Source organism: Semicossyphus pulcher, unplaced genomic scaffold (genome assembly GCF_022749685.1).
Source record: "Semicossyphus pulcher isolate SPU_LCO1_2020_fin unplaced genomic scaffold, fSemPul1.0.p SCAF_2, whole genome shotgun sequence".
NCBI lineage: Eukaryota > Metazoa > Chordata > Actinopteri > Labriformes > Labridae > Semicossyphus > Semicossyphus pulcher.
The window spans coordinates 21,382,918-21,405,629 of record NW_027211693.1 but is presented as its reverse complement, the minus strand read 5'-3'; the positions used below and the strand labels follow the sequence as shown (position 1 = coordinate 21,405,629).

Genomic DNA, 22,712 nt, shown 5'->3' with positions numbered 1-22,712 from the left:
CATTTGCTTCGTTTTTCATTAGTTCAACCATAGTGTTTAAGACATCTGAAAGGTCAGTCTGTTATTAGAGAATGAAACACTTTGATTAATTACTGTCTTAAATGTTTTTTTTTACAATACTGACACCAGGAAACAGACCCCAAACAACAGTGTTGGCATGGAACCTTACTTACTTACCTACAATCTTTCCAACTCTGATAAACAAAAAAAAAACAGGTCACAGGTGGAGTTTGTGTTTTCTTTATCTGATCCAGAGCCTGTACATCCGTCCTGCATCACGAAACTTTGCTTTTCGGTGTGCTTTTAAGTAACTATGACACTACTTCATACCTTAAAATACTGTTCAACCAAACCTAGCCAGCTCTGCTGAGATAAAATAATGAATTAACCTATAAACAAAACAAGGTTAGAACTTAAACTTGATGAGGTGCAAAGACACAACTCGTTCAGTCATGAATTTTCTGGCATCTGTTTCTGGTCTCACTTTTCATTCTGGCACACGAGACGATACCAAAGACATTCCTGTTCACAAACCCAAACATGGAGCATTTTCAATCACTTATAAATTAATCCTCCTTTAGGTTTTTAATTGTAATTCCCTCCTGTTCATGACTCTACAGCCACTTCCTCTTTCATCATGCGTGTTCTGAGATCATCACAAGGGAGCGACAGACTGACACAAAAGACTCAAAGTTAAGCCAGCATTCAATCCAGTTTCAATGGAGTTTCAGAGTCAATACAATGCATTGATAGCAACGTTACACTCACTGCTGCACCTTGCTGAGGGCAGACTCAGCAAGAGAAAAAGGCTTTGTTTATTGAATCATATAAAAATGCTCAAGTTAAATGAAATATCTGAGGCTTGTGACAATCATTTCTCAGCTGATGAAAAACAAGGGAAACCATGGAAGGAGAAAACGGTCAAAGGGCTCACTGTCATTCCACTGGTCTAAGGTCAAAGGTCAGCTGCATCAGATGTTGCGAGGCAGAGCAAAAAACAGTTGCTTTCTGTCTCATGCAGATGACCCCTCCTGTGGCGTTTCCAATGCAAGTGAGAGCATGGCGTTATTTGCTCTTAAGATAAAGGGATGTTTATCTACCCGTGTAATTCTGATCATTGCAGAAGTGTTGATTTCCTCTTCATGTCTGTGGTGACGTGCAAAGACCATAATTATTAGATTACTGAAAGGGATTTTAGAGTTACTTCAGAGCAATCTCTGAGCTTCCTCCCCCCTCGAATCGGGTCTTCCTCTATTTTTTTAGAGGTGTGAGGAAAAGGAAGGGAAGTAGCAGAAAATCAGAAGTCAGGTGAGAATAAAGACAAAGAAGTTCACAGAAGGTTTCGCATTATTTGCAGCTGAACTGACAAGAAGGTAAGTGCTTTAAAAATTTATTTATTTTTAAAAAAATAATAATTTTATAATAGGAGCCAGGCTGCAAACCAACATGCAAAAATAACATGTTTTTGTTTTTGGTCCATTCTTAAACCACATCAGAATGTATCATTATGTAAGCAGAGTTTCTTCCAGTAGATCACAAGGTTTAACAAGATGTCGTTCTTTCATCAGAAATCTATTTAAAGCCTTACATTTATTTATTACAGTTATGTCTTTAAAGAACTTGCTAAAACCATGATTTTAACGTTTCTGTGATCTGACACATTTCAGGGTGTTGCCGACAGTCCTCCCTCCCACCATGGCACTGAACCAGAACCTAATTCTTCTCCTGCTTTTGGGGCTCTCTGTCTCTTCAGGAGCAAACACTCCTCTTTGCCATCTGAGTGATGGGTCTCGATGTGTGTGCAAGGTTACGATCATACACAACCCACAAAGTCTGTTGTTATGCTTAGAGGTTTCGGAGCTGGAGCTGAGAGATGGCAAACTGGATGTGTCTGGGATTGATTTGGCCTTAAATGAAAATTTACTTTCCAAGATAAGTAAACTGATTATCAACAATGTCACAGTCTCCTATTCTTTCATCCATACAGTGGTCCATGTTCTGTCCAAATTAAAAGTGACAGAAATTAACATCCTTTCATCCACCATTGAAGCTGCCGAGTCTATTCAGCCTTCAGAGTCACTGAGTGCATCCCAAATAAAAACCCTCAAACTTGAGGACATAACAGTGAACTCCTATCTCCTCCGGCCCTCCTTCCATGCGCTCCACCACTGGCTGTTTGGCTCCCTGACATCCCTCCATCTTATTCGTTCTGGCCTGGTTGAGTTGGACTGCTACTGGGCTCAAAAAGGAGAAAACCTGATAGATCTGGATCTGTCAGAAAACCCCATCTCTCCCACCAGCCTGCAGAATATCTCACAATGCTGCTCTCTTTCGTACAAGCACCTGAAATCTCTTCATCTGAGACACAGCAACCTCACCTCCCTGCAGCCTCTCTGCGCGCTCCTGAATCTCCCCGTTGCCCTCACCGAACTCGATGTCAGCTGGAACAATTTCTCCATCTTCCATTTTCCACGCTGTCTCAAAGTGAAGGAGCTCCGAATGCTCAATCTTTCCCACTCAGGGGTCACGGAGGTTAACTCGTCTTTCTCTCCTTCTCTGGAAGAACTGGACCTAAGTTATAATGCTCTGGAGGTGTTTGATAATCCACCGAAGACCCTGATAAAGCTGAATTTGTCCAATAACCGCCTAAAACATCTCCTATTTGTGAGTGAGCTGTCTCTTCTCAAAGAGCTAAACGTGGACAGCAACCAGCTCACAGTCTTGATAGATGAGAATAGGGCCAATTTGAAGACATTTGAGCAGCTGAAAGTTCTCCATGCACAGAGGAACCCCTATCGGTGTGACTGTGGTTTAGTAAACACCTTCCACTTCCTGGAGAACACAGTCAGCATATCTAAGGACACATTTCTGTGTGTCACACCAGATGACCTGCGGGGGACTCCAATAATGAAGGATTATTTTAAAGCATGTAAGAATCCAAACGGTGGGGCACAGCTCCTCCGCTCTCCTCTGTGCTTGACGCTCTTTATGGGCTTGTTGTCACGTCTGATTGATTTTTGCTGATGTTTGCAGCATCATTGTTTGGCTACCACTCTCTAATCAAGACACACTTTGTAACAGCTTTCATTGATTCAATTCAATAAAAATGCATATATATCAAGAAAAAACCTTTTGGGTTGCCAGGTTTTGAAAAAACTACCCTTTTACTGATTGGATTGTGTAACCAGCTACACAGACAGGTGCAATCTGGACCGAAATCAAGTTGTTGACATCTTATTTATTATTTTTTTAATGGATTAAAAATGTATGACTAGAGGACTTTTATAGAGAAATAGAGATTTTTTACAACCTGGCAACCCCAAATTTGCTCTCATTCATGGTTTACTAATCTATAAAGCATTGTAAATGATCCAAGCATGTTAAATACGATTGATCAGGGGTCATTGACATTAATAAAGTAATTATTTACAACTTGTAACTTATAATCAGTTTATAATGAATTATGAATCAGTTCCTATTACATTCTTTTTTCTATCACCATATGTGTATCTACATGATTTAAACTGAATGATCGAATAAATCTGAGAAATTCACACGAGTCTGATCTTCTTCTCTTATTCCAAATGACATAATTAAGATGTGAGAAGGAACCATACCAAAACTACTAATGAAAATCCTTAGTTATGACCTTCCATCCTTGTAACTGCACCCTGATCATCTGCGCCAGTGAAAGCAGACTCTGGCTCATGAATATTTCAGGGTGCTGGTGTAATGAATCCAGATGACCCAGCGGCTATGATACACATTAGCATGGGACGGCCACTGTGAACATGAACGCAAGTAACTCCTCTTTACCTTTACATTAGTGTGTTTAGATGTTTATTAAGGTCTGACCTATTTCTATGTTTCCCCAGTCGTGTGGCGGAGCTGAGGCAGTAAGAGTCGGACTTGTACTCACTACAGTCCCAGGTACAGCAAGGGCAGAAATGTTAAATCTGTAAGTTTGCCGTGCTGTCGCCGGGTGTTTAAATGTGTTTTCTTATGCACAGAGGGTAAAGACTGTGTGGTTATTAGCGGAGAGGGACGTGGCGTGGACTACAAATCGGGAAAGAATGAGGTAAAACATTTAAATTCACTCCCTCTTCGATCAATATGCAGCAATTTGCTTTCTGAAAACTCACTGTTGAGACGTGTTTTCAAATCAGGAAGCAAAGTCCTTCTCCTTCGACCAAGTTGTGACTGTGGAAAACATTCAGGTACAAAAGAGCCTCTGACATCTGATTTATACTAATGTATCTGTTCTATTAGAGCTGTGCTCCACTTAGCCTGTTCAGCTTTTCATCACCAAACCCTGGGGTGTGTGGAAACTTAATGTCTGAATATTTGAATATAAATCTGCAGAGTTTGCACCCTGAGCTCCTACAGCCTCTCACTGAGGCTGCATCCAAAGGTTATAATGGAGCCCTGCTGATATGTGGAGCTTTAACAGAGAAGATAAGCACTCTGACTGACAACATTATCATCAAACAGGTGGAGCCGAAAACAAAAATACACTTAAACGTCATCAGATTTGATGTTTCCTTCTAATAATCTAATTCTTTCTCTGTTTTAGGTCCTCGAAAATCTGTTTAGTTGTGTGACATCCCAAGTAAAAGAGGAGGTGTTCATCTCTGTGTCGTTCCTTCAGGTTTGTCCTTCTATGAAATGGCATAAACATAAATCATAGTAGAGAAAATAGAGTGCATGGGAAACATCTGTTGTTTGTCCATGTCAGTTTTATCCAGATGGCAGTGCGGTGGACGTCCTGAGCCCCGACAGACAGACTCTAAAACTTGTAACACATCCCGTTCTTGGAAGGTGAGTCTACTTGAGTACCTTTAATATATTAAGACAGATACTACATTAAATACAACACATGTAAGTGCATTACATGTAAACTAATTGATGTCTTGTGTCTTGTCTCTCAGTATTGTAGCAGGTTTGTGTGAGGTGTGTGTGTGTTCAGCAGAAGAAGCCGTCACTCTGTATAAAACCTGCAGGGAGACACTGAAGGTGAACGCAGGCTCCATCTCCAGCAGGTACATCAGATCAGGCACAGGTCGAACAAACTCTAGCCTTGTAATCCATTAACTAAAGTACTCTGAATGGATTAATTACAGTGGTTTAAACAATGGAGCTCATTGTCTTACCGTCACATGAGTGATCGGATTGTCACGCAGCAGATTAATCTGTGTGTCCTCGTCAGGCTGCTGTACACGGTGTATTTTCTAGTTCCTTTTCCTACAGTTTATTAATATAGGCTTGTTATTGTCTCTACATGTTCATGTAGGTGTAGTTCCCTTTTCTCAGTGGCTGTTGAGTGGAAACTTCAGCCAGAGGAGGCGGAGTCAGAGGTGTGCCGCAGCAGACTGCAGCTGTTCAGCCTGGCAGGTGGAGCCAGCAGGGCTGACCTCCGAGGGTCAGTCATGCACTCAGATACAGCGAGCCGTCTATGACATGGCAACTAAAAATGATCTTAAACTGTAATCAATCTAAGGGGGGAATGCTTTAAAAAAATACTAAAGCATTAGTTACAACATATCAATAATTTTCAGTGTTGTACTTAAATGATATTTGAAGCGTAGTCTTTATAAAGAGCCGTGGCGTTTTTATCAGTGCATTAACATTATTGCAACATTTGATTATTTCCTGTTTGTCTAAAACAGGAAAGTTTGTGGATTTCTTGCAATAAAAGTATGCTATAATAAAGTATATATGTAGTAAACACTGTGTAATTAGCATGTGATTTAAGTAAATGTTAAAAGCTGAAAATGCCCTCCAGGGTCAGCCCACTGCTGAAGATTTTGGACCAAACCCAATGTGAAGCCAAAACCAGCGATAACCTCCTGCCTCTCCTCCTAAATGATGCCTTAACAGGAAACAGCAGGACAGTCCTCCTCTACTGCATCCACCCTCAAGGCAAGTGCTCCCTAAGTGAGCAACTTACCCACAATCCTTTGAGCATTGCATTGACTCTCTTTATCCATCAGGTCTTCTAGATGAGACGCCCGCTGCTTTAGCTCTGGCCCAGAAAGCGAGAAGTCTGTATCCCAAGGCCGTTGGTGGTCGCTGGTGTCCGAGGGCAACCGAGCAAAAGATCAGGGATGACATCACGCAGCTGAGAGCTGTGATGATGTCACAGGGGGAATATGAAGCTCACAACAGCTACAGGCTGGCAGAGCTGACCCAAAACCTGCAGGTAATTCATCAGAATAGTGCTTTCTCTCTTTCTTATGCGGGGGGCTAATTGAGTTCACAGCAGAAATGTATTCTGTGATCTGCAACAGATTGTGAAAAATCAGTCATGGGAGAAGCGGAGGGATGAGTCAAAGAAGATAAAAGTCGAAGAACAGGTGTCTAACTAAATTGTTTATTTTTCTACAAAAAAAAAAGGAATAAAATGATGAATATGCGAGTTTCCGGCAGAATGGAGTGTCATGTTTTGCTTTGATTTGGCAGAGCTGTCGGACGACAAACATTAAACAGCACAGCAGTGATCTTATTAGAGAGAGCACGGACAAAATGAAATATTTACAGGAGCAGCTGAAACAAGAAATGGAGGAACATATTAAAGGTAATTTGAAATGTTAAATGAAAAATGTGTCTACTTTTTTTATACAATGATATTGTGTGTGTTTCTCATACCCACAGAGGGCAAAGGGAATGTGGAGAAAGTCCAGGAGAGAGTGGCAACAATCCAGCAGCTGAGGGAGGCTGTCAGAGAGGAGAAACTGAAGAGCGGGGCTGCTACACAGAAATCTGACCTCTGTCAACACGTAATGCACTCAATTCAACTCCTGCCATTATAAATTATACTGTCTACCAATACCTCTGATTGGATACAGTCTGTTAATACACTGCAAGATTGATTCGTGCGAGAGCAGCCAAACAAGACGTTTATTTTGCCAATTAAATTCTCAGTCGAAATTGGAATACAACAAAGCACAGGAGCGGAGGAGGCAACTAAAGGAGCACCATGGGAGATTAATTCAGGAGGAGGTGGAGAAGATGGAGAGAGACTTGGCACAGGAGCAGCTACCGGTGAGATAATGAGATACACTGTTGTTTAACATTATTCAGTTTGTGATCTATGTTAGCCGAGGATGCTGAGTCAGTTTGAATTAATGCAAGGCTGGATTTATGGTGGGCAGCGGAAAACCACTGCCTCTGCAACTTAATTCTGTTATTTGCTTGCATTTTTTATGGTTTCATCCATTCCTCTGCTAGACAGAAGGCCCCCAGAGAGAGCTGCGCGTGCTGACCAGAGAGCGGCAGGTCCTGGTGCTGCAGTTAGAGGCCCTGCGTGCTGAGGCCCAGCAGGCGGAGAGAGACCTGCAGGATCAATATGACAGACAGCAAACAGAGCTGCACTGTCTGAGAGAGGAGAGCCTGCAGGTGGGAGCTCCAGCAATAATATGTTATATCTTCATTTTATTCCTTTACTACTACTTTGACTAACAATAGATGTGAGTCAGTACACGCAGGAAGTCAATGTGTTTGCATTAGTTAGCTGAGCTTCCCCAAATTCAGCCGATCAGAGTATAATCCTGGTGTCACATTCGACAGAATTCATGGTGGGTTCAGCAAAAATACATGTTCCCGTTAAAATAAGAGTAACTTATATAAAGGATAAACAGGATTTACAGATTAACAATGCATTAGGCACACAGCAGATGGCTGATGCAAAAAAAGTGAATAAAAGATGCAAATTTTAATTATATAACCATTCTTCTCTGCATCACCCATATGTCTTTCTGTTATTGTTAATGCTTTGTAGGTGTTCAGAGTGTTTCGTCAGGTGAGTGAGGAGCAGAGGAAGATGTCGGAGGGCAGATACAGAGGTGTGCTGCTGGAGGCGGTGCAGGATGCCGTCTACCTGTCGGCTCAGAACCAGCAGCTGCAGGCCGACAACAAACAACTCCGGAAAGGTCAGTGTTGGTTCCTTAACCTTAAACAGACTTATGGCTGTTTTACTAGAGAGAAAACTTACACTAAGCCTAACCCTCTGGAGTAAAATGTGACTGCGACTCATTCCTCTTCCCACCAGTATCTAACAGTGTGTTTGCTTTCACAGCACTGGGGGAGCTGAAAGATACTCGAGCTGTTCGAGGAGATCCTTCAGCTGAAAGTTCATCCTAAGATGTCAAATATTCAGGATTGTGAATGCAAATGAAGAGGAAACAAACCATTTTCTTTTACAATTTATTGGTCACCATTAACACACTCTATAACACTTTGATATAATCTTTCTTCTTGGCATAGGATGTAATACAATACTTTATCACCGAGATGACAATAGCAGCACACTTAAATGAAAATGTTTGGAAATGTTTAACTGAAGATATAACGATCCTGTTTTGCATTAGTATTTGAATTTAGATGCAACAGTGTAACAGAATTAGAAATGTTCACACATTATATGGTAACAATACTAACACAGGTGTCGACATATGGAAGAGAAAGGCAGAAAAAATAAAAGGCAAAAAACAAACTAAATGAAAACCTAGAAAACAGAAGTTTAAGGTAATGTGTAATAAGTTCTTTTTGGTTTTAATGGGTCTTGTGGTTCTGTTGGTTAAACTATCTGTAATAAAGATAAGCTGCCAGTCCAATCATAGAAACTGGAAGAAGGAAAAAAGGTGTGAGCTGCAGCCCCAACATAGCCCAAGACAGCAGAGCATTGATCAGCATGGAGCAGGAAATGACAAACAGTCTGGTGATCCCGCTGCCGTGCTTTAGCACCACGGACATAAGGAGTCCATTAGCTGCCTGCCCTGCTATGATGACCCATACCACCCCTGAGTACCCCTCCAGAAAGCTCTTTTCACCTGCTACAGAGGAGAAGGAGGAGAGCCCATTGATGGCCACTCCAAACACATAGAGGTAGAGATTCTGCAGGCTGAGGGGCAGCCTCTGACTCTTCAGCACCCTCTCTGTGTAAACTGCTGCCAGGCCTGACACACAGCAGTACACCAGCACGAGGAAAAGCCCCCAAGCTGTGATATGTAGCCTGGGACCTTCCTCAGCTCCAGCCCTGACAGGGTCCCCTAGATCCAGACTGCTGTAGGTGTGGCACATCCCAGCAGCCATGAGGAGCCCCAGAGCGAACCACTGAGTGGGCCGCAGCCTCTTGCCCAGGCAGAGGGAGTACAGCAGGGCTGTGGAGGCAATTTTTAGGTTTGAGAGGACTTGGTATGAGCTTGGGTCCATGTAGGCCTGCATGAGAACGACCAGGTTGTTGTTGAGGGCATAGAGTATGGCAGGGACCGCGTAGGGGGCCACGAGGACTAGACGTTGAGGAGCATTTAAGGCAGATGTACCTCCAGTGAGAACAAGAGTGGCCAGAGAAATCAGGAGTTTTGCAAACTCGATCATGACAACACATGATGAAGGGTTGAAGGGGACTCGACCGTCTACCTTGGTGAGAGTGATGAGGGGGGCATGAGAGCCATAGATGAGGACCATCAGCGCAAAGAGGACCCCCCATTGAATCCGCTTCATATACTGCCTCCTAATCCTCGCCGGGGAAGTGGACCCCACATTTGGGATCACAATCATCCTCAATGATGCAAAATAAACATCTAATTTCTAACAAATCTAAATACTAACTGCAGTGCAAAAGTCCTCAATTTAGGCTAATAATAAACTAATAAATCTCAACTATTTAAATATAATTTATAAATTACTTGGATATTTGCTATTCTCTGTGGAACTCTGTACATGTATTATAAGCTGGATAACAAAGTTGGCAGGAATAATTGCCTGTATTACACATGAGCGACTAAACTGACTTAGAAAACTGCTCCAGGCAGCAAAGCATTACAATTTATGAAATCTGACGGACCAAACCAAACCCTGTCAGCAAAAAGGGTTATTTTCTAACATCGAACAAAAACAAGTTGAAATAAAACAGTGCAGTCTTAAACTGAAGCTGAAAAAAAATGCTAATAAAATAGTCTTTTACTTTGTGTTCCCAATTAAATTCCAGTTATATGATCCTGTCCATAGTCCAGTTTACACAGAAACCTTGAAGGCTGATTCGTCACAAGCCTGCAGCTGTGACAATATTTCCTCTTCTTGTTTCTTTTATTTCAATGGCAAGACTTGAAGTCAGCCCAGTTTACTTTGGTCCTTTTTTCAAGCTGTTCATGTACTCTTTTACGGTCCTTTCAATGTTAGGCACTTGATAGGTCTGTGCCGCGTACATGCCAGTGATAGTTCCCAGCAGCACTCCCAAGAAGGCAGAGGAGCGGAGCTTTGCCACCACATAGCCGGCCAGAAAGCCCTTCAGAAATGGAGATCCCAACACTGAGCCTCCCTGAACAACAAGATGAAGAAGTTTAATCCAAGCACAGAAAAAGGGACATATAGATGAGTAAATGAATTATAATTACGTGCAAATGTTTCTTAATTTATATTTTTCGCAGTTAATGTTGAAAAATAAAGTCAAAAACAAGGGGAAACGCTTTCTGCAACAGCTTAAAACAACTTTTACTACTTTTTCTCATGTGCTAAAACATCAGAAATAGATTGAACTACTTACCTGAGGAATTCCCACAGAAACTTCGCTCTCTACTCGCCTCTGGATTTCCTCCAACTGATTTTTGAGCTGCGTCAGATCTTTTAACTGTTTCAGAGGATCCTAAAATAAAAGAAATGTATCTCATTTGAGAAAGAAAACACAGCAGTGTAGCGATTCCAGCGTTAATGTTACTGAGAATATCTACTAAGTTGCTCAAAACACAACCGGAAGTTACAGTTACAAACAGAATTTCCCAAAGATCGTTTCTCTTACAAAAACAGCTAGTTTTCTCGGAGTTTGCTGGTTAGCTAATAGCATCATAACTGTCAACGCTCAAGGATAGACTAATCTGATATAGAAGCAACCATCGACCAGGTAACCTAATTTCACAGCCTGCAGCTGCTGAGACAAACCGTTAATTTCGTCCTTCTCTGGCAGCTACTGTCATCTGACGATACACGTGAAATTAATTCATTTACAGCAAGAGCAAAGGAACTCACTCACCTTGTCACCCGCCATGTTTGCTCAGTGAGGTGATCAGTGTTCGGTTCCTATGCCTGATCTGAGACACTTTTTTTTCCTCAATCTCGATTAGTTTGGTCTGGGTTTGACTTCAAGGGGGATTTAAACCCGTAAATTTGTCTTGTAGGAAATATGCGGCATGGCTGGTAGCAAAAAAAAAAGTCTGATCCATGGGACACTTAATCTAAACACTACTTGTTTTGCGACCGCTAAATAATTTGCTGTAGTTTTTAGCTATGTATTTTCCCCCGTGATTCACTGTCAGACAGCACCGAGGGGGAACATATGTAAATGTAGCTGAAGGAGACTGTAAAAGAAGCTATCCCTCATGATTTTCTGTTTATACCTCTATTTATGTGCCATTTTTTATTGACATTATTTTTTAATATAAAATCAGATTTTTAAATGTCTTTTTAAACATAAATATATTGAGAAGCCTTCAGTTCTTAAATTCAGAAAGGTATTAATCAGGAATAATATCAATGTCTTGTTGTTAATAGTTACTGATATTATGTTTTCAAGTATACTACTGATTATAGCTGATTTTGCATTCATAGTCAGAAAACCAGAAACGCATGCATAAACAATCTAATGCAAAGTTTTCTTATCTTCACAAAGTTTTATAGTAAATTCTAAACACAACATTCGTGTATGTCTGCTTGAGACATATTAAATCTTCTACGAAAAACAAAGCTGATGACTGTAAATTAGTGTATCTTTTTAAGTCCATCTACTCATGTTTTGATGCTCACTTTCTTGTGATTGTTAGCATCGTATTTTAAACTTGCCAACTTAACACTCTCTCATCCAAATGGGGATCCAAATAAAGAATAAATAATCATGATTGTACGTCGTTCAATAAAGAGCAGAATAAAGTTGGTCAGCCTTCAAATTGTATTTTTGTTTACTTGACTATGTGCCATGTACTGTCATACACCTAGTGCTGAACACCCATGGTAAAACTATCCTGCTTCTTGTGTCACATAAATGCTGAAACTGCGCCTGGTTGTGGCCGTCTAAACTCTGAAGGTCTATGGGACGCACGCGTTACTTTCACGTGTCAAAAACGTCCTCCGTGATTGGCCCGTACTTGTTTATTCTGACATATGATTGGTTGCAGACCATAGCAACAAACCGCCATGTTTTTCAGGCGACAAGAAACGAAGCTATTTTACGGACATTTATGCATCGTGAATCCTTGATTCATTATAAAGCTAGGTTAAAATTTCAGCACTACTCACCTTCGGCAGAATGCCTGACCGTGTCAGTGACTTCTAAAGGCTGGTTCGAGCAGTTTCTGAGCCCCAGGCCATTGTAGGTAAGGATTCAATAAGAAGGCATTTCATTGGATAACCCACGGACTGTACAGGCAGTATAAACACACGCCATTAAACCTACTTTTAAAGCAGGGGTGGACCAGTGTGTCTAACATGTTAGCGCTTTATTAGTCTCTTCAGGAGTCCTATGCATGACAAGTTACCATGATAATTAATTTTGACGATCACACTGGACTGTTAGTGCTTTATCTCTCTGTATTAAGTCCCAACCCATAGGCACACTGTCCTACTTTCTGTTTCTTTTTTTAGACAAAGTATCTATATTTATCTGTCATCAGCTGAGATGTGCTGTCCACTGAGCCGTCATAAACTTCACAAAGCCAGTGCTTTCATGAAAACACAGTGGAGTGATGCTACTTTACTGTTTAACATTAGTTATAATATAATGAAATCACTAGTATCTTAGCTAAAGTTTATAAGATACAATTTCCTGTAAAAATTCTAACTTCACGAAACCTCAAACATGAACAAACTTATCTCATATTATTTTTTACATTGTACCTGTGAAAGTCATGGAGAAAGTGGAGGTGATGGAGGTTGTGAAAGTGACTGAGGAGGTGGAGAGCTGCTACAGCCAGATGGAGATGACTACTCCAAAAAAGAGAAGGATGAAAGTCCAAGAAGACAGTGTTGAGAAACCGAAGAAGCCCAGGTAAAGCATTTAGATAAAAGCATGCACTAAATACGGCGCTCTGAAACAGGGATTAATCTGAACATGTCTCTCACATTGTCATGTACTGATTGTAGATGTGGCATCTGTCTTTTAGGTCTGCCTACCTGCTGTACTACTTTGATGTTCATCAACTAATGCAACAGGACATACCAAATCTGCCACAGTCAGAGATTAACAAGCGTATCAGCGAGAGCTGGAAAAGGCTCAGCGTGGCTGAGAGGGCCTACTATCTGGAAAAGGCAAAGTCCGAGAAGGAGGGCAAAGACACAGTAAGCTACTTCCTCAACTTCTTTCTTTCGGCAAAGCTGTGCATCAGAGCATCTGTGGAGCCTTGTATTGCACTGATCTTCACAACAAAACAGTCTTATGCAAATAACAGGAAACTAGACTATTCTGAGGGAAATTTCGAGGTGTATAAACTTCTTACTTGGAAATCTTTCCATGGCCAGAATAGCTATTCTGTTATTGTGAGCAAGTTAAATGTTATTTACTAGTTTTCAGGATAATCTGAATTCAACTGATTCAAAGGAAAACTCAGATGAACAACTTAATGGTAAAAATTAAGGATCATTGATCACATAAGTTAACAAATAAAATCTCTGATAAACTGAATGAATTCAGAACTTGTGTGCATTTTCCCTGTTTGATAGATATTAATAACTGCAGGAATATTGATGTATATTCTGAGAGAACTGTTGTGTCAGTAGAACCTGCAGCAGTAAATTAATGACAGCGCCTGAGCCAGTCTTTTTAAAAGGTTTGTCCAAGATGGAGTGTTTGATTTGCTGCTGAGTACATAAGATCCCGTCTTTATGATTTATGCACTGCAGAGCACTTATGTAGTCAACTGGATTGATTTCATTTGTAATGAATAAATTTGGCTCATGTAAGCGCTGATCAAGTCAGAATGAAGTGAGCCATTAGCATCAAACTTCACAACTGATACAAAACAACTTTTTTTCTGCAGCGGCCAAATTCACTGGTGTCTGTTGTATAATGTCAATATAATTCTGTATATATGACTGAATCATTTATTATTATTTATTGTGCTTCTCCGTCAGGCGTCTCTCAGCCCCTCAAAAGACCTCCCAGGCTTCCGTAAAATCCTCCCCAGAGCCAGTTACTTCCTCTTGTCTAAAGGCGGCTCTTCAAGTCACCAGCTGGGAGGGTCTCAGCCGGAGGTGAGCGCGGACTCTCTGGACTCTTCAGTGGAGGGGAGCCTGCCTTCGGGCTCTCTTTCCCAGGAGCCCCAGTTCACAGCTCTTGGGTTGGCCGATGAGGATGAACTGTCCGATCACACCATAGTTGTGGATGACATAGAAGAGGACACAGCGGTGGCATCTAATCCCTCTGCCCCTCAAGGAATCCCACCCTCCTCTTCCTCGTCTGTCCCATCCAAAGCACCCGTCTCTCAGGGCCCTGCTGGGTGTGGTTTTGGTGGGGCGATGGTGCAGCAGATACAGGGAGAATCTACACAGATGGTCGCCTTCATACCCACACAGGTGAGCCTCAAACATCCTTCTTCCAGTACGCAGAATGTGCTGCATTCACTGACGGCTGTATTTGGATAGTGTTTTAATCACATGAAAGTTTTTTAACTAATGCAGAGGAGTGATTTGTCCCTCACTGACAGAACATGCTGGAGCCCAAGTCTTTGGCAGCTGTCAGCTCTGTGGGACCAGTGATGATGGTCTCTGTAGGAGCCAGCTTAGAACAAAGTGCCAAGCCTTCATATAAAATGGTAATCAGCCACATTATTTATCCACATTTTAAACGCCAATACTCATAGTAGCAAACAGTCACAAATATAATTTTTTCCTCTCTTTGCAGTCTGTTAAGACATACACCAGAAGAGGTCGAGGGAGGTGTCTAAATCCTGGATGTTCATTTGTGTACGTCACCCGTCACAAGCCCCCAACGTGCCCAGAATGTGGGAGCCACTTGGGTGGAAAATGGATACCTTCTGTAAGTGTAGATACATAAGCAGTTAGGGGTGTTCAATCTTACAAGAAAACAATGAGTTCAATTATTTAGGCCTTTCAAATCTTTTTATTGGCTGCATTAATACATCAGGCAAAGAAGTCACAAGATAAAGAAGCTGCATCCAAGCTGCTGCCACAGAAAGCTGAGAGCAGCAACCCCACACTTCAACGTGCTCAGGAGGGGAATGCTGATGTCATCAAAACAAACAGCACTGGGATCAAAAAAGAAGGACGGGTTCAGCTCAACTCTAGAAAGAAGCCTGCAGTGGCAGCTGAGAAGCCACCAGAGGGCGGCAGCACCAAGGAGCACGAACAAACAAAGTGAGCATTCATGAAGTTTCTGCTCGGCAGTCCTGGGACGACAGATAGTCTGCTCTTATTTGGATGTCACGCATGTGTGGTTTGCTACATGAACCAGAAACAGCACGTTTACAGTGTGGACTGTGATGGTTTATTTTAAACCTTTTGCAGATTGTAAGTGCAGATAACCTGGGTTAAATACTTGTCTGATAAATATTAATTAAGTGTTCTAAGTTTTTGAAAATCATTTGAAGTAAATCTGCAAACTGAGCTTTATTTTTAGTCATTTTGAAATGTAAAAATCAATGGTTTAATAAAGGTATAATAGCCTTAAATCTACCTGAAAATATGGATACAACATGCTTATAATTACCTGTGTGTTGTTATTGTAAGTGTTGATTATAGTGTGTGTCTCACTTAATATTCTTTCCCTCTGTCATTGAGTAGAGAGCTAAAGGACAGTATTAAAGGCGCAGTAATCCAAGGACCAGAAAGAAGCAATGTCGTAGTTCACAAGAGGCCAGTGAGACCCATCCTTCCTGCCTACAGCACAGGTGAGGGGAAAAAAACATGCAGCACACAGGCAGTATTCTGTTAGCAGTGTTTAAAGAAGCTACAACCAGTTACATATTGAAATGTGTTTCTGTTTCTAGGCCGAACTTTGTTCCAGATCATAACTGTCCCACCTGACAAAGGGAAACTTCTCAGTGTAAACAGCAAATTTTCTACTGGTACTGTCCATCATTTCACTTGAATTCTTATTTAATTAATGTAATCATTGCGTGCTTTATGTTAATTCAGTTGTTGTTATTAGCATTGCCACACTGCCTACTGTTTATTGTACAAAGAGGAAGTGATATTTGTGAATAGGTGCCTTTCAGAGGTTTCTGCTCGTGTCTCATGTGGTCCTTTTCTAACCACAGTGCCTCGAGAGGCTTTCTCAGGTCTCAAACCCAGCACTTTAAAGCAGCTGGGCCAGACGATCCCGGCAACCGCAGCCAAGCAGGTAAACATAGCGCACAACGAACGCTCAGAATCACACATGCAGATTTGTTACAATAGTTCACTTTCTAATTTCTTTCCACAGGACTCTTCTGTCCCACTAAAAGCAAGTCAGTCTGACTCTTCATCAGCTGATAGGAGAGTTAATATCCTGTCTGTTGTGCCTTTCAAACAACACACCGTCTCCAGCTTTGTCAGTATACTACAACTCTCTGTGCAACAAAAATTACACTCAATGTCCTTCAAATGTGAATCTGCCCCAGGATCTTGTTTCTTGATTTTGAGCTTCCTCTTTTTTTTCTCTTAGGATTTGGGGCTGTCTACAGCTCGAGGACGGGGTCGTTGTAAAAACCCATCTTGTGACTATATGTATAAAAACAGACACAAACCTACAGTGTGCCCCAAATGTGGCTGTGAGCTGACCCAGAAGAACATTAAAGGAAAGAAGGTGAATGCTTACGTCTTCCAGATTCTTCTCAAGTAGACCAAGTGTAGGATTAGTTTCCAACTGCATCTCTTCCCCCTGTGACCCCCTTTATGAGCCTCATCCTGACCGGGGATTCCTAAGCAGTTACTTCTAAGCATCCATAAATCTACATCTGATAACATCAGGCTTTGATGTCTTTGGTCTGCAGCAACAAATCTGATTATTCAAGCAAACCTCTCACCAAAGCCCTCTTTTCTATCATTTAGTTTAGATAATTTGTCCTGATTGTTTCTTTTCGTAGTCTGGGACCCTGCTCGATCCGTACCAGCCCCTGACTCCTGCTCAGAAGGACATCCAGCGTCAAAATACGGTGCAGTTACTGCAGCGCTTCATGCAGATTCCAGAGAGCGAGACAGAGCTCCAGGAAACGTTAAACCTCATCCAGGAGCTCAACAGTATCCAGATCGTCTTGGTCCAACCAGGCGAGCTGGAGCAGGGGAGCAGCGTAGAGACGGAGACGCTCTTCGAGTCTGGGTGGCCTCAATTCTATGAATCAGCAGCTACACACTGTGGCCTTTGTAACTACCCGCTCTTCAAAGGAGCTCAGAGGTGAGAGGTCTAATGTTTGTTGTTCTTCTTTTCGTCTTTAAGCACCTCACTTTTTATTTAGTAACTCAAAACTAAAATGTCATGATCCTTTGAATATGCTGTTATGTGTGTACCTGTGTGTGTGTGTGTATTCTAGCACTGTTGCAGCACAAGAGGTCTGCTGGCTGCTTACTGAGACACTGATCCAGACGGCGTCTCTACAGCTCAAGGTGTGTCTGAACGTTCAGTGCCTGGCCCTGCACAGCTTCACTGACCTGCATGCAGGTAAACAGCACCGCTCACAACAACTTGTACATCGTTCAAGTACAGAATCCGAGCAGATTTTTATGCTGTCGGTTCATTGTCTGCCGTTCGAATGTGTCCAACACAACACTTTAGATCCCCGCTGTTTCACAAGTTTCCATAATTCACTGCTCGCTCTGAGGTGGATGTTTTTGTTTAAGGTTAAACATGATTTTTTCTGCAGCTGTTTTTTTGAGGGGGGGATGAATGGTGGCAGAAAATCTCAGTCACGTTTTATCTGCAAACCTGTAGTGCATATAAACCACAGGTTTTTATAACAGTGGTTTGGCCTTTCGCCCCGCTTCTTTTGTGAATAAAAACACATGTTTGTTTTTCACAGGTTTGTTCAACATTGGGAACAGACTGCTGGTTAGTATCGATTTGTTCCTGAAGATCAGGGCCAGTATCAAACTGGGCAAATCCCCGCCTGAGGCAGCCAGGACCATACTAGACCACATCCCCAATCACCCTGGTAAACACCTATCCCATTCTACGAACATGAAATCTGCCTTGAGCATGTGCAGTCTTAAAATATTCTGTCTTTCAATGAATTTGTTTTTGTCCTCCTCTCTTGCACCAGTTTACACTCTGAGTCCAGAGGAGTTATCTCAGATTGAGGAGCTTCTCCTGAGTGGATACTGGGCCTTTGAGTGTCTGACCGTGCGAGATTACAACGATATGATCTGCGGCATTTGTGGTGTCGCTCCCAAACTGGAGATTGCACAGCGATACAGGAGCAACGTGCTGGAGCTGAAGAATGTGGAGGTAAAAGTGAAATGTGTGTTTTGCTAAGCGCTCCAAATTACATGCTAACACACACTTTGTTGTGTCCACAGTTCACCTGGCCTGAGTTTTCAGTCTCAGACGAGGTCCACGTGGACGACTTCTGGCTGACCATGGAAAGTGAGGCCATCGAGCAGGCGACTTTTCCCACTGACATTCCAATCACACGGGTGGATGCTTCTATCATCTCCCCGTTTATTCCCCCACTGATGAGGAGTGCGAATGTTATCAACACAGAGAAGGACAAGGTCCAGGCGCCCACACAGCCGCCATCAGGTGCCTCACACATCTTTTAAACACGTTAATCCTGTGAGGGGGAAATTTTCAGTTAGCGTGTTTTTCATTTTCATTTTGAAAGACGTGTCATAGAGAATGAGATGGGTAGAAGTGCTAACACTCAGAGGGATTATTGTTGGCTATAGTTAGATAAGGATGATATAATCATGCATTTGACATGCAACGGTTCCAGCTTCAAACATTTCTATGTTAGTATTACATGTTCAGTTATTCTCTCATGCAACACTGATTATGAAATGGTTTCTATGAGCAGCTTTGTTTGATTTTGCCGACATGCATAACTAGAACTGAGTTTATTTTGGTCACTACCCTTTTTAAGAGCTTGGTTTTCATCCTCTGCTTCAGGTGATCCGTCGGCTCTGGTGCGTCTTATTCATGATGGTCAGCTGAGACTCGACAAGATTGAAGAACACAGTGAGGACGAGCTGAGAACAATGCTGGACCGCTGTAGGGCGAGCATTGCCCCAGGCTCCTCTAAGGTGAGTAACACAGTGCAACGTGACCACATGCTCATTATGCTCCCTTGATATTCAGTTTTATGTTAATGACCGGAAGCAAACAGAAAATTTAAACCAGTTTTAGTAAAAACACTAATCATGTGATAAGCTCGCTGTGTAAAGCACAGGAAACCCCCCTCCCCCGCACTCAGGGTCTGAAGTGTTTTGCTCGAGGGTGTTTCAGCAAGTTGGTTTGCTTGCTTTGAAGGCAGCTTGAATTTAGTTGAAACATGGGTTCTTTATTTATCACTCTAAGTTTGTGTTTATCTGCTCGCTCTGTTGTGCTCATATCTGTGAGGGAGTTTGTTTCAATACAAGCCTCCTTTCTGTCTCTGTCCTCAGAACGAGCTGCTGGCCTCCCTCATCTCCTTGTACACAGTCGTTCACAGCGGCCTCTCAACGGCCCCTCAACCCCCTCCTCACATCACAGCCGGGAAGCTGTCCAAGGTCTGCCCCCACAAGGTAAAGACAGCAGAAATCCTCAGTCTTTCAACAAGATAAAACCTATCAAGTATAGTCCTGACACAAAGTTTAGCAAATAAAGCTCAAGCTATCAAAACAAAGTAGGAGATTTAACTGGAAACACTTGTCCATCTCTCCCCTGTATCTGTGTCCAGGTGGTGTGCGGCTCTAAGTACTTGGTGAGAGGAGAGACAGCCCGAGACCACATTGACCTGCTCCTGTCCTCCCGCTACTGGCCCCCGGTCTATGTGAGTGACTGTCCCCGTCAGGTGGCCCTCTGTACTGACATGCAGTACCCAGAACTGGCAACTCAGATGTGGGGCAGAAACCAAGGCTGCTTCTCTGACCCTTTTGAAAAGCCAGAGGTTAGTGATCGAGATCAAATCATGTAAAAGGAAGTTTGTTGTTTTTGTGTCTTTGATGACAACTTCTCCCCTTTTTCTTTTAGTTTGTGTCATGTGCTGAGCTGCAGGAGCTGCCGTACAGCGCTGACCTGTCGCTGGCAGCAGAGAACCAGCAGGTCCACCCCATCACCAAATCATCTAGTTGCTGGCTGGTTCATCCTTCTGGAGCTGTTCAGGAGCCTTCAGAGCACCACTCAATTGTCCTCTGCAGAGATCTGGAGCCCTACGTTAGCCTGGTGGATGAGCTGGAGAAAGAGAAGGTGGAGGAGGGCGATGGAGCAGAACAGACTGACGATAACGAGAATGACTCATCTGAGAATTTAGACGACTGCTCCTCTGTAAGCCGTGCACGGCAACAACCGGTTGCTTTCAACAACACCGCTTATTACTACCTTTACAACCGCCTGGTGGATTTCCTCTCAAGCAGGGACATCGTGACTCAGCAGATCAACCAGGTGGTGAAGGCGTGCCAACCCGGGGAGGTGGTGATCAGGGACGCTTTGTACCGACTGGGCGTGGCACAGATCAACACGGAGAAGGAGGAAGACGAAGGCAGTGGGATGGAGGGGGAGACTCAACAGGGAGGGACGGAGATGTATGAGGTTGTGCTTTCTGAGTGAAATAGTTCAGGATTGACAACAGGTGAAGGATGGACTGAATGTAAAGATGCCTGTACATATAATGACAAAGGCAACTGTGAGGAAAAAGGAGGCGCCATGGGGAGAGACAAGTGCCAAGAGATTGAAAGTAAAACGGTGCTCATCCTGATGATGAGGATGCAGAATCTGGAGGTCTAGCCTGTTCAACATCACATTTAATTAAATATACCTTGTTGTCAGTGAGGAAACGTGGATAAAGTGGGTTGGATTTGGCCGAAAATTTTGTGGAAAAAAATCATATTAAAGGATACAAGGTCATTTGTAGTTATCTCCTTCTGCAGTACAAGCAGTGTAATTGACACCAGGCTCTCACGGATGCATGTTTCCTCTTAAACAGGAAAACACACACAAACACACACACATCATCTCTGCTGCTGTTGGATCCTTCAGCGCCGAAACACTGCAATCTGCGTATCGCTTATATCCATACGGTGGCCTGTGTGTCCAATTCACGCACAGCACCAGAGTCAAACCAAGGCTGTCTGTTTAGAGAATGGCTGAAATCTAGCATACAAAAATCAATGCACCAGACGTACCGAGCTTTTAAAAGGTAACGGGAGATGTTACGCCCAAAACACGCCTACGAATAATTAAGAGTCCCCCTCACCCTAGCGCCTTACTTTGCGCCCTCTGTGCACTTTAAACCATGAACTCATGATAAATTAGAGCCCTGAATGTCACAACTATCTTCTGAAAAGACTAAATGAATGTGTTGTTTTTACTGATAAGGGCCCAGGAGCGAAAAGATGTGAAAGCGTGCATGAAGATAAACTCTTGCTTTAATTCAATGTGACTGGAAGAATGGAAACTCATGTAGGTCAGCTCTATATGTATATATTTACACATGATGTTGTATTTATGTCCCTGTCATGTCTTGAGACATTTCTGCTTTGTGTTCGACACTTGACCTCTCAGCTGCCAGTTGCTGCCTTTCGGACGGATGCTTGCTTCTAAAAAGTGATATAAAATGTGTTTCTGTTGTACTGGATCAGAATGTGGTGATGGACCTTGTGCCTTTTAATTATATTTTCTTCTCCATGGAAATCCATTCAAGGACATACAATCAGTCCTCTTATTGCCTTTCAACCAGTCAGCAGTCTGCCTTCGACAATAAACTGAGGAAGATCTGCCTGCATGAAGTGCTTCAGACTCACACTGATACTCTGCTTAGCCATTCGAATGACACCAATTATACGTCCTGTAAATGAAACCGCTGATGTGACAAATAAATATAAAACAGGATTGATTATGTGGCTCTGCTCGTCTTTACTGTGGTAAAGTGGTGAGAAAAAGAAATAAGTCCTTGATATAGTTCTCAGTGTGTGAACAATAAATAGAGGCATATAAAAAGTTGCTCCATGGTTGAATTATCAGGACTGTTCTTGTATATGTTCTGAGTCTAGTCTGCAGTTGTATGTTAAGTTTGGAGTTCTCATGGATTACCTCGTAAAGGTATCGTTTAGCAGCCAACTGAGCAGCTTAAATTTGTGCAGGCAGAACTCAATTTGTAAAATCACGTCACTTCTAATCTCTGCATTTCTCCAGGAATTGTGTAAAAAGCACTTAGACAATCAATGTTGTGTATCGGACAATGTTTTAGCATCAAATATGATGCAGTGCTGCATACTTCTCATCACCTGGACCGGCTACAGCATTGCAAAACTTTCCGTATTCATGTTTAAAGAGGGGGTATTATGCTGATTCACATTTTAAGACGTATATATAATGTTACAATGTTGGATGTTCAGACTAAACGTGGGTGAAGTTTCACATCCGTAGGTAAAAGTTTGTTGGAGTAATGCCCGGGCTTCTCAGCTCAGTCTGCAGGCTGCTGTGAACGCCAGGTTTTTTCTACACGCTGCACTTTATGACATCACAAAGTGCAGCCTCAGCAGGCTCCAGAGAGCTGGCCAATCAGAAGAAAGTGGGCTTGTAGGGGCTGGGTTTCTTAAAG

General features: G+C 42.5%; 3 protein-coding genes across 3 annotated transcripts; 1 reads left to right on the top strand and 2 right to left on the bottom strand.

The window, feature by feature from the left end:
• Window positions 1-8,213: 8,213 nt before the first annotated feature.
• LOC138598334 (probable UDP-sugar transporter protein SLC35A4) lies at window positions 8,214-9,563 on the bottom strand. The gene has a single exon (XM_069670106.1). The coding sequence runs from the start codon at window positions 9,556-9,558 to the stop codon at window positions 8,581-8,583; it is 978 nt and encodes a 325-aa protein (XP_069526207.1). The 5' UTR covers window positions 9,559-9,563; the 3' UTR covers window positions 8,214-8,580.
• Window positions 9,564-10,120: 557 nt separating this feature from the next.
• On the bottom strand, window positions 10,121-11,041 carry LOC138598335 (SLC35A4 upstream open reading frame protein-like). The gene is made up of 3 exons (XM_069670107.1): window positions 11,027-11,041; window positions 10,544-10,642; window positions 10,121-10,318 (listed from the first exon to the last, which is right to left on the bottom strand). The coding sequence occupies exons 1-3, from the start codon at window positions 11,039-11,041 to the stop codon at window positions 10,121-10,123; spliced, it is 312 nt and encodes a 103-aa protein (XP_069526208.1).
• Window positions 11,042-12,279: 1,238 nt separating this feature from the next.
• On the top strand, window positions 12,280-21,990 carry hmgxb3 (HMG box domain containing 3). The gene is made up of 20 exons (XM_069669787.1): window positions 12,280-12,362; window positions 12,892-13,033; window positions 13,149-13,323; window positions 14,116-14,556; window positions 14,688-14,795; window positions 14,885-15,019; window positions 15,128-15,357; window positions 15,784-15,890; window positions 15,990-16,067; window positions 16,260-16,531; window positions 16,646-16,786; window positions 17,067-17,374; window positions 17,511-17,638; window positions 17,997-18,128; window positions 18,237-18,421; window positions 18,493-18,715; window positions 19,082-19,215; window positions 19,576-19,695; window positions 19,851-20,060; window positions 20,144-21,990. The coding sequence occupies exons 2-20, from the start codon at window positions 12,894-12,896 to the stop codon at window positions 20,717-20,719; spliced, it is 3,843 nt and encodes a 1,280-aa protein (XP_069525888.1). The 5' UTR covers window positions 12,280-12,362; window positions 12,892-12,893; the 3' UTR covers window positions 20,720-21,990.
• Window positions 21,991-22,712: the final 722 nt, after the last annotated feature.

Excerpts from the sequence above, each read along its gene's own strand:
- LOC138598335 (XM_069670107.1), bottom strand. Across the intron at positions 10,319-10,543 it reads TTTCTGTGGGAATTCCTCAG|GGAGGCTCAGTGTTGGGATC; the intron begins GTAAGTAGTTCA and ends CTTGTTGTTCAG.
- hmgxb3 (XM_069669787.1), top strand. The coding sequence starts at position 12,894 with ATGGAGAAAGTGGAGGTGATGGAGGTTGTGAAAGTGACTGAGGAGGTG. Across the intron at positions 13,324-14,115 it reads AGAAGGAGGGCAAAGACACA|GCGTCTCTCAGCCCCTCAAA; the intron begins GTAAGCTACTTC and ends CTTCTCCGTCAG. Across the intron at positions 20,061-20,143 it reads ACCCTTTTGAAAAGCCAGAG|TTTGTGTCATGTGCTGAGCT; the intron begins GTTAGTGATCGA and ends TTTTTCTTTTAG.
- LOC138598334 (XM_069670106.1), bottom strand. The coding sequence starts at position 9,558 with ATGATTGTGATCCCAAATGTGGGGTCCACTTCCCCGGCGAGGATTAGG.